This window comes from Macrobrachium rosenbergii, chromosome 47, assembly GCF_040412425.1.
Source record: "Macrobrachium rosenbergii isolate ZJJX-2024 chromosome 47, ASM4041242v1, whole genome shotgun sequence".
Classification (NCBI taxonomy): domain Eukaryota; kingdom Metazoa; phylum Arthropoda; class Malacostraca; order Decapoda; family Palaemonidae; genus Macrobrachium; species Macrobrachium rosenbergii.
The window spans coordinates 22,656,264-22,668,123 of NC_089787.1; the positions used below are offsets into that span (position 1 = coordinate 22,656,264).

General features: G+C 34.2%; 1 protein-coding gene across 3 annotated transcripts in view; it reads right to left on the reverse strand.

Moving 5' to 3' along the window:
- Window positions 1–963: 963 nt before the first annotated feature.
- The window catches only part of LOC136830627 (thiol S-methyltransferase TMT1A-like), an 11,111-nt gene continuing 214 nt past the window's right edge, over window positions 964–11,860 (reverse strand). For all 3 annotated transcript variants that reach the window (XM_067090203.1, XM_067090201.1, XM_067090202.1), the window contains exons 2-6: window positions 8,654–9,121; window positions 4,969–5,129; window positions 4,694–4,828; window positions 4,132–4,250; window positions 964–3,024 (exon numbers count right to left, since the gene is read on the reverse strand). In XM_067090203.1, coding sequence (XP_066946304.1) covers window positions 2,764–3,024; window positions 4,132–4,250; window positions 4,694–4,828; window positions 4,969–5,129; window positions 8,654–9,039 — 1,062 coding nt within the window. In that variant the 5' untranslated portion in view covers window positions 9,040–9,121 and the 3' untranslated portion in view covers window positions 964–2,763. The remainder of the gene's footprint in view (window positions 3,025–4,131; window positions 4,251–4,693; window positions 4,829–4,968; window positions 5,130–8,653; window positions 9,122–11,860) is intronic.

Below are 11,860 nucleotides of genomic sequence, written 5' to 3' on the forward strand. Positions count from 1 at the left end.
TCTCTCTCTCTCTCTCAAACTTCAATTCTCTATGACCCAAGATCCAGTGTTATTTATGCGCTCTGAGGGAGAAGATTCTCTCTCTCTCTCTCCCTCTCTCTCTGTATATATATATGTATGTATACACATTAAACATTTGTATATATATTCATATTTCATATGTATATATGTATACACATTACATACATAACTCATTAAGACTAACGACAATAATTTACATATATTAATACTCATATAACCCACTGACACTGCAAAATCATCGCAATAACCATTAAATTTCAAAATACGCATTCAAAGCAAAACCTCAATACATGAGAAATAGAATTAATTGATCCCACAAATAGTGTTTACAAGTTTAGGGGGGGCTGGGCGGGCGGGACGCGCACTGTCGGCAAATTGGACCCTGTGACTCAAGGACAGGTCACGTATTGCGATGGTAATCTGTTTGTACAGTAAACACATGACTGCTTAGTAATCTCAATCTCTCTCTCTCTCTCTCTCTCTCTCTCTCTCTCTCTCTCTCTCTCTCTCTCTCTCTCTCTCTCTGAGGGACGTAGGAGGTTCTTGGCCGATGAATTTTTCAGTGTGTTGCTGTTTGAAATGTAAATGTTATTAGTTTTCATTAATGGTAATGAGCGATTAAGGCTTTTTTCACTTTGTAGTGCACAAACATATATACATACACATATATATGTGTGTATGTGTATATGTATACATATATATATATACATATATATATATATATATGTATACATATATGTATATATATGTAAGTTCTGCCTCGTAGAATTTATCAAAATATCTTGTTTGATATATAAAATAAAATATAGACTTCATAAACAAACTTATAAAATTCTTCCACAAATTTATTCAATTTTTTGTAATAAATAAAATTAAAAATCACGAAGCCTCGACTTCAATGAATACAACCGGGAACACAGAGGTAATAAAAGAAAAAACGAATAAATTTCACCTTTTAATTGTTTGTTTTACAACACGGTGCTCGTTTTTGACTGCACAGACATTGAAAAGACACAGACAGAGAGACGTAACCCAAAGTATTAGTGGAGACACTTTTTAATTTGTCAATTTTTTTTTTTTAATTTGTCAATTTTTTCATTTAAATTTGACAATTTTATATTTTTTAATAAGTTTGGAGTGACGATTATTCAAATAAGCTTTTTTAAATTTTTTCAATGATGAAATGATTCGTATAATAATTTTAGACTGACGATAATTCGAATAGAATTATTTAAATTATTTTTAGTATTTAAATAATTCGTCAAATAATTTTAGACTGATGATAATTCGAATAAATTTTTAATTTTTAATTTTTTAGTATTCAAATAATGCACCTTAATAATTTTAGGCTGGCGATAATTTGAAGAAATTTTTATTTTTAATTTTTTAAGTATTTAAATAATGCGTCTAATAAATTTAGACTGACGATAATTCGAATAAAAAATGTTTTTTAATTTTTTGAATCTTTAAATAATTCGTCCAATAATTTTAGACTGGCGATTATTCGAATAAAGTTTAATATTTTTTTGTAATTAAAATTCATGAATGACAAGTGATTATTAAATACAGACAAATGTTATTATGAGGCTGTTAATGTCGTTTAATAAAGTTATTTTCAGATATAAAATTTTATTTTAAATTATATTTTGAATTTGAAATTTCAGAAGGTACCAACTTTCATTAATTTGCCTTTATTTGAATTATTATCAAAATAATTATGTATTTTTATGGTAATTACATATCACATTATATATATATATATATATATATATATATATATATATATATATATATATATATATATATATATACTGTATATATATATATAGCAATCACGATTTTAAAACATCTGTCTGGTAGAAATTACATAAAAAAACTGTCATTATTGACTTTAAACCCGACCGCAAGTTAATTTCAACAACTATGCTTCTCGAAATTATTTATAGACATTTTTAGAAAACACGTCATTCAAAAAGAAAAAACCTCTTTTAATTTAATCACGTCAATGAAAAAAATCCCTAGTCCCCAAAAAACCTTCTCGTTTCTCCCCAAAAAAAAAAACTCCCGTCCCAAAAATTTCCTCCTAAAAGAACTCCTATCCTAAAAAAAACTCCTCCATTCCCAAAAAAAACTCCTAGTCCCTAAAAAAAATTCCCATTCCCTTAAAAACTCCCATACCAAAAACTATATTTGTTAAAAACTCCCATTCCAAGAAAACTCCTATCACCAAAAAAACTCCCCATTCCAAAAAAACTCCCCATTCCAAAAAAACCCATCTTCAAAAAACTTCCAGTCCATAAAAAAAATCCTTCATTCCCCAAAAAAACTTTCATCCCAAAAAAACTCCCCATCCTCAAAATACCCAGTCCCTTAAAAAACTTCTCCAGCCCCTAAAAAAAACTCCCATACCAAACAAACCTCCCTATCCCTCCCAAAAAGCCTCCTATTCCCTAAAAAAAACTCCCTCATCCTAAAGAAAGGTCCCTTAAAAACTTACCCGGTCCCTAAAAAACTCCCAACCCCCCAAAAGCCTAACCCATCTCCCCTGCAAAAAAAAACAGTCCCTTAAAAAAGCACTCCCCAAAAGTCCAGTCCCTAAAAAAATCCCCCACCCCCCAAAAAAAGTCCTTAAAAAATTTCCCTAGCCCCTAAAAAAAACTCCCATCCCAAGAACATAAAACCACTCCCAAAAACTCCCAGTCCCTAAAAAATTCCAACTAACGAAAAAAAATAAACTCCCCCTCACTTCTCCGCCACGCCCTTGAGACTGGGCTTGATGATCTGGAATATGAGGTGGTTGATGGGAGCGTAGAACCTCTGAGCCTCCACTTTGGAGAACCCCGTGGCCTCCACCGCCTTCAGGATGTCCCTGTTGAGGTGGCAGTTGTCGAATATGAAGGGCCACACGCCCACGAACGTCAGGAAGCTCTGCAGGCGCCTCCTGAAGGCGTGGTTAGCCGCGTCGAACTCGTGGATGTGCTCGTAGAAGTAGAATTTGCCACCCTGTAGGAGAGAGCAGAGTAGAGGGGGTTCTGTCAGAGTTTGTCACCCAGAAGGATGTATATGAAATCTGTCAAGAAGGTGTCACTCTGGGGAGAGGATATGGTATTTGTCAGAATATTTCATCCCTGAGGAAAGGATATCAGGTTATCAGGATTTGTCACCCTGCGGAGTTGGTATAGTGTCTGTCAGAATTTGTCACCCTGAGGAGTTGATATATGTCAGAATATATCAACACATTATTTGCCAGCTTCTGACCCTGATGAGATGTGATACAATATTTGTCAGAATTTATCACCCAGAGTATAGGACACAATATTTGCAAGATCCTGCCACCCTAATGAGATGATGCAATATTTGTCAGAATTTGTCGCCCTGCGCATAGGATACAATATCTGACAGATTCTGTCACCCTGAGAAGAGGGTACAATATTTCTCGGATTCTGTCACCCAGAGGATAAGATACAATATCTGTCAGAATGTATCACCCAGAGCATAGGACACAATATCTGTCAGATTCTGCCACCCTAATGAGATGATACAATATTTGTCAGTTTTTTTATCTGAGGGGAGGATACAATATCTGTCAGAACTTGTCACCCAGAGGATAGGTTACAATATCTGTCAGAATATGTCACCCTAATGAGATGACACAATATTTGTCCGATTCTGCCTTCCTGAAGAGAGGACACAACATTTACAAGAATTTATCACCCAAAAGACAGGATACAATATTGTCAGATTCTGTCACCCAGAGGATAGGATACAATATCTGTCAGATTATGGCACCCTAATGAGATGATACAATATCTGTCAGATTCCGTCACCCTGAAGAGAAGATACAACACTTACAAGAATATATCACCCAGAGGACAGGATACAATATCTGTCAGATACTGACACCCAGAGGATAGGATACAATATCTGTCAGATTCTGTCACCCTGAAGAGAGGATACAACATATACAAGAATTTATCACCCAGAGGCCCAGGATAAATCTGTCGGAATCTGTCACCCTTAGAAGAGAAAAACAGAACACCAACAAAATAATACTACTTCCAAATCCCAAGCAATCTAAGACCTTGTAGGGCGACGCCCTTCGATACTCACAGGAACCAAGACCCTCAGGATCTGCCGAAGGATCTTCTCGGTGTCGCTGACGCTGCAGAAGACCAAAGTCACCACAACCACGTCCACGCTGTTGTCGGGAACCATGTCCATGTCTTCGCCTGCAGAATTGGAGGTTGTGATGAAATACAACACAAATACAACACTTGTTTCTGTGTGTTTTATCTTTTTATGCATAAATAAAACATATATATATATATATATATATATATATATATATATATATATATATATATATATATATATATATATATAGAGAGAGAGAGAGAGAGAGAGAGAGAGAGAGAGAGAGAGAGAGAGAGAGAATAGATTAGCGAGTGAGAGCTTGCGTGTGTATGTTGCTTTATGTTTGTGTGAGAGAGAGAAAGAAAGAGACAGAGAGAGAGAGTGTGTAGGTAAGTGAGTGTGTGAGAGAGAGAGAGAGAGAGAGAGAATGCACATTAGTGTGTGTGTTTGTGTATGTATGTGAGAGAGAGAGAGAGAGAGAGAGAGAGAGAGAGAGATACAGAAATAAAAGCTCATGAAAATCCTTCCCACATCTTACCAGTCGACACTATGATGTCCTCAGCCTGAATGTTGGGGAACTTCTTCCTGTTCGCTTCGTAATACTTTTTGAAATGCGGATTGGGATCCACCACTGTCAGCAGTGTCCCGTCGGGGTAATGAGCGAAATTTGCTCCTGTAAAAAAAAAAAAAAGTTAATAAGTAAAAAATAACAAGAAGTTTGAGATCATTTCCAAACCTCACATTAAAAAACTGACTAGTTTACAAAGATCCAAAATCCTCAATGCTTTACCTGGGGAACCTCACTTCTCTCACCTGTGCCAACCCCAATTTCGAGGATCTTCAGCCCCCCTGTCTTCCGGAGTTCGGGGTCGTGGGAGACGACGGATCCCAGCGTGGCGAAGACGTCCTTCTTCATCTCTTCCATTTTGGCGTCCACGTTCCTGTAGAAGCGGTTCAGGAAGGCTGCAAACCATCTGGAAAGGAAGGCTTTGTTAGTTGGTTAACAGGGTCAGTTTATTTCCAGCCTGATGTTGGTGTGCCTTCTGCAGGAGGTCTGAAGGAGTGGTTAGTTGTTGGTTGGATAACAGGACCAGTTCATTTCCAGCCTGATGTTGGGGTGCTCTTCTTCAGATCTGGTTATTTTCAAGGTCCTGGAATAAGAGAAATGGTTAGTGGGTTAACGGGGTCAGTCCATTTACAGCCTGAAGGTGGTGCGTCTTCTGCAGAAGGTCTGGTTACTTTTGAGGTTCTTTGCCTGCAAAAGGAAGGCATTGATAGTTGGTTAACAGGGCCAGTTCATTTCCATCCTGATGTTGGTGATTCTTCTGCAGGAGGTCTGGCTATCTCTGAGGTCCTGGAAAAGATACTTGGTTAGATGGTTAACAGGGCCAGTTTATTTCCAGCCTGGGCTTGGTGTGTCTTCTGCAGGAAGTCTGGTTATTTTTTAGGTCCTGCTGTGGCTGTTCTTCCCAGAAGGGGCGTCTTCTTCAGAAATTCCAGAAGATGCACCTTCCTCAGAAGGTCTGGTTTTTCTGGAAGTATTTCTATGTCTGTTCTTTCCAGAAGGTGCACCTTCTTCAGAAGTTCCAGAAGATGCACCTTCTTCAGAAGGTCTGGTTTTTCTGGAAGTCGTCCTATGTCTGTTCTTTCCAGAAGGTGCACCTTCTTCAGAAGTTCCAGAAGATGCACCTTCTTCAGAAGGTCTGGTTTTTCTTGGTAGTCTTTCTTTGTCTGTTCTTTCCAGAAGGTGCACCTTCTTCAGGAGGTCTGCTTATTCCAGTCCCCTGACTTTGGCCCTTCGTCCAGAAAGTGGTCCATCTCATGAAAAACACAATTTTTACCAATTTTAAGAAAATGAAAGGCCCTCCCTTACTATCCGGGTTGAGAGCACGAAGTTTGTCGCCTTATCTCTTTGGAAAAGAATTAAAAGACGTGGAAGGTTCTCTCTCTCTCTCTCTCTCTCTCTCTCTCTCTCTCTCTCTCTCTCTCTCTCTCACAGAAATTCTGCAGTCAGACTCACTCTCTCATAATCGTCTAATAATAATGATATATTTCTATATTTTTTCTTTCTTACCAAACCGGTGTCTACACTTAGACCACGTCGCGTCGCCGTGGTCTAAAACAGGTTTTAGGTGTTCCCTAGTTCAACAAAGGTTTCCTTTGGCTAAACACCTGCTTGTCATCTGTAGAGTCAAAGGTGTTTTATATATATATATATATATATATATATATATATATATATATATATATATATATATACATATATATACACATATATATAAATAATATATATATATATATATATATATATATATATATATATATATATATATATATGTATATATATATAAAGAGAAACCACCCATTTAGCAACATTGCAACCTTGACAAACACATTTGTCCCCGCATAAAAGTGTTAAATCGTGTCACATCCGGTTGGCAACACTCCAGATACTATTGACTGCTTTTACTCTCAAGCGCCTCCGAAGGCTTCAGTGAATTGCTGATTCGTATATTGTGCAGAGAGAGAGAGAGAGAGAGAGAGAGGGCGCTAAAATTTAACCCTCGCCAAAATTAAACCTTTAGCTAAAGCTGATAATCATCGCTAAAGTTAAACGCTCGTTAAAGCTGATTATCATTGTTTTACAATTTAGGATAAAGATGTGTCGGGCATATACAGGAGGCGCTAATATTAAACCCTCGCTAATATTTAAACCTATAGGTGACATTGATGATCATTGCTCTACAATTTAGGATAAAAGTAGATAGAAGGAATAGATGGACTTATCAGTGATGAATTTAAACTTTGTATTAATGTGAATATTAATTTCGTTTAGATATTACTGGAAAAGAGCGGAAAATTCATGACAGTCGCTAAATTTTAACCTAGTTAATTTTTTAATGTTTTTGGTAGTGATTATTAAGTGAGGCTTTTAAATTTTTCTCTCTCTCTCTCTCTCTCTCTCTCTCTCTCTCTCTCTCTCTCTCTCTCTCTCTCTCTCTCTCTCTCTCCCCTACCTTTGATGTTGGAAACAATGAAGACTGACAACACTAGTCTCAGTTAATATAGATTGCCCCAGGTGTGTAAGAGACTAAATATTCTCTTAAGGAACTAGTCTTAAAATATGGGTTTAAAAATATAATCCCTTGCGGATTATTTCCGGGATCATCTCGAAATAGGGATTTAAAATGAAATCCCTTGAGGATTACCTCCTCAGAAGGTGGATTACAATTTTGTAATTGTGCAACATTGGAGACGCTAGTCAACTCTGCAAATGACACCATTGGTTGGTACGATATTTTTAGGTCTAGTGTTGTAAGGAGATGAGATTCCGGATGTTTGTGTGTCCTAAAACACATACACACATACACATACATACACACACAAACACACGCACATACAATGCAGCATAAACTATATTTATATAAAGGCAACAGATAGTAGGGTTAGGATTGGCTGGTTGGTTAAACAATTTCATTAAAATGTCTATTGTTAATAGACATTTTAATGTAGATCCTATTATTAATAGACATTTAATGTAGATTCTATTATTAATAGACATTTTAATGTAGATCCTGTTATTAATAGAAATTTAATGTAGATCCTATTATTAATAGACATTTTAATGTTGATCCTATTAGTTATAGATATTTTAATGTAGATCCAATTATTAATAGACATTTTAATGTTGATCTAATTAATAGACATTTAATGTAGATCCTGTTATCAATAGACATTTTAATGTAGACCCTATTATTAATAGACATTTAATGTAGATCCTATTATTAGTAGACATGTTAATGTTGACCCTATTATTAGCAGACATTTTAATGTAGATCCTATTATTAATAGACATTTTAATGTAGATCCTATTATTAATAGACATTTTAATGTAGATCCTATTATTAGTAGACATTTTAATGTATTTCTATTATTAATAGACATTTAATGTAGAGCCTATTATTAATAGACATTTTAATGTAGATCCTATTACTGATAGACATTTTAATGTAGATCCTATTATTAGTAGACATTTTAATGTATTTCTATTATTAATAGACATTTAATGTAGAGCCTATTATTAATAGACATTTTAATGTAGATCCTATTACTGATAGACATTTTAATGTAGATCCAATTACTAATAGACATTTTAATGTAGATCCTATTATTAATAGACATTTTAATGTAGATCCTATTACTTATAGACATTTTAATGTAGATCCTATTATTAATAGACATTTTAATGTAGATCCTATTACTTATAGACATTTTAATGTAGATCACATTACTTATAGATATTTTAATTTAAATTCTATTAGCATTAATGCACATTTGAATAAATATCCCATTACACTAATGGACATTTTGATAAAAAAAATAGTAAAATAGACATTTTAATTAAAAAAAAACAGTACTAATAGACATTTTAATGAACTTCCACACGAAAACGAACAAAAAATAAAAAAAAAAACTAAATCTTTTTAAAATCCCTCACCTTCGCCTCAGATCCTTGAGTTTCCACCTGAGGATTAAGAGCGCGAGCAGGACGGCAACGACGAGCACCCTGTTCTCCCGGACCCACTCGACGACGGGCAGAGCCGTCTCGTTGAACCACCGCTCGTTGAAAAGCCTCTCGTTAAAAAATCGTTCGTTGATAAACGAATTCCCGCCTTCTCCACCTCCGCCATCTTGGTCTGGGACAGCGTTCGATTCCCCGGTCTCGTCGACGACTTCGGCTTCTTCGAACACTTCCCTCTGGTGTTCGTGCTCGAGGACGATGTCTTCCACGTCCGCCTCGTCCTCCCGGGTGTCGAGCAGGAGGGGGTCCTCCTCCTGTACTCCCTCCCCCTCCCCGTGGTCCTCCCAAATCGTTCTCTCCATTGTGACCTTGACTTCAGTCAGGCGCTCAAGGTTGCCTAGAAGTAGTCTGGGCTATGTGTTCGATTTGCTTGTTTTCCTGTTGCTAAGGGGGCAATAATAATAGTAATAATAACACAGTTATAATAAAAACAACAACAGTGTTGGTTCTCTGTTCAAACTCTGGTTAGGCTACTTCCCACAGCTACTTGGGGGGTGGGGGGGAACAGTCTTGATGGACAGGTTATTATATTACTTATTTGGTCGTGTAAAATGCTACCAGCTGTGCTTATAATAATAATAATAATAATAATAATAATAATAATAATAATAATGGACATTTAATTGCTTATTTCTTGTAAAATGCTTCAGTAGTGCTTATAATGATAATAATAATAATAATAATAATAATAATAATAATAATAATAATAATAATAATAATAATACCTTTTTTCAGGATTGCACTAAGTATTTCATGTAAAATGCATTGGAATAATAATAATAATAATAATAATAATAATAATAATAATAATAATAATAATAATAATAATAACATAGTCGAATCCCTCTATGAAATTCAATTCCTTTATAGACTCGAATCCTTCTCTATAGGATAAAATCCCCTTGTAGGATCAAATCTCTATAAAATGAAATGCCTTTATAGAGTCAATTCCCTCTCTATAGAACCAAATCCCTTTTATAGAATCGAATGTTATAGATTCAAATCCATACATTGAATCCCTCTATATAATTAAATCCCTCTATGAAACTTAATCCCTCTATAGATCAGATACCTTTTATAGAACTGATTCTTAAAAATTCGGGTCCATTTATGTATAGAATCCCTATATATTTAATCAAATCCCTCTATAAAACCAAATCCTTTTATAGAATCGAAACCCCTCTCTATAGAATCTAACCCCCTTATAAAACCAGATATTCAAGATTCTATTCCACGTGTAGAATCCCTATATATAATCAAACTCCTTTATAGAATCGAATCTACCTCTATAGAATCAAATCCCCTTTGTAGAATCGATTCTGTATAGAATTAGATTCGTGTACAGGATCGAATCCTGAAGGTTCAAACCTATAGAATCCCTCTATATAACCAAACCCCTTCATAGAATCGAATCTTCCTCTATAGAATCAAATCCTCTGTACAGAACAGAATCTCGAATAATCAACCCCATTTATAAAATCAAGACCCTTTAATAGTGTCACGCCTTTTTTAGGCATAGCTTCAGACACGATGCCAAGAATTGCCCTTTAAATCATACAATGAATCCCTGGGCCAAGTGCTTCGAATCCACTACCTACAGGCAAGTACAGTTTCATTATAGAAATTATATATATATATATATATATATATATATATATATATATATATATATATATATATATATATATATATATATAATGAAGTATACGATAATACAATGAATTCATTGTAAGTATATATTTTATATACATTGTAATATTGTGCAGGATTCTATAATACAATGAATTTATTATAAAGAAGATATATATTGCAATATTGTGGAAGATTCTATGATATAATGAATTCATTATGAAAATATATATTATTGTAATGTGAAGTATGCGATATTACAATGAATTTATTGTACATATATATACGTCTGTATATACACATTGTAATGTTCTGAAATATTCGAAAATGCAATGAAATGTATCGTAATTTATCTGTGATAACAGGGTTTATCGTTTTCATTATAGAATTGTGATGATAGGAATTATCACTTTCATTACAGATTCTGTGGTAACAAATTTTATCAGCTTTGTGACGCTTAACAGAATTCTGATAACAGAATTTAGCATTTTCATTGTAAAATCTGTGATAACACAAAGTTTATCAGTTTCATTATAAAATCTGCGATAACAGATTTTTTAAATTTCAATATAAAATCTGTGATAACACGAGTTTTATCAGTTTCATTATAAAATCTCTGATAACACAAAGTTTATCAGTTTCATTATAAAATCTGCGATGACACAGAGTTTATCAATTTCATTACAAAATCTGTGATGACACGAAGTTTATCAGTTTCATTATAAAATCTGATAATACCAAGTTTATCAGTTTCATTATAAAATCTGCGATAACAGAGTTTATCAGTTTCATTATAAAATCTGTGATAACACGAAGTTTATAAATTTCATTATAAAATCTGTGATTACACGAAGTTTATCAATTTCATTATAAAATCTGTGATAACATGAAGTTTATCAATTTCATTATAAAATTTGTGATAACAGAGTTACCAATTTCATAATGAGTTTTAAAAGACAACACAACATACAGCAATATGATCATGATATATGTGGCAAGATTTTACGACGTTATTATGAAGGTAACTGTTTTTGTTAGTTTCATTGTAAACTGTGATATACAATATATATATATATATATATATATATATATATATATATATATATATATATATATATATATAATACGTGAATATTTATATTTATATATACTTAAGTTTATGTTTATTGTACTCTCTCTCTCTCTCTCTCTCTCTCTCTCTCTCTCTCTCTCTCTCTCTCTCTCTCTCTCTCTCTCTCTCCTTTTCGTTGTGAAATATCAAAATACAATGTCACTTTAATATCGTGAATAAAAATTACAGCTCACATCCGATACTCTTTTCAGTAATCGTACATTTACGATACACACTATCGTCTCAGTTACGATAATACAGTTTCTTCAGGTCTAGGGTCTACGATACCACTGTGAAAAACAGTCACCAGGACCGTCATAAAATTCACGAAATTTGCACAGTCCAAAAATATCCGCAAATATTTTTTAAAAATCACTTGTTTA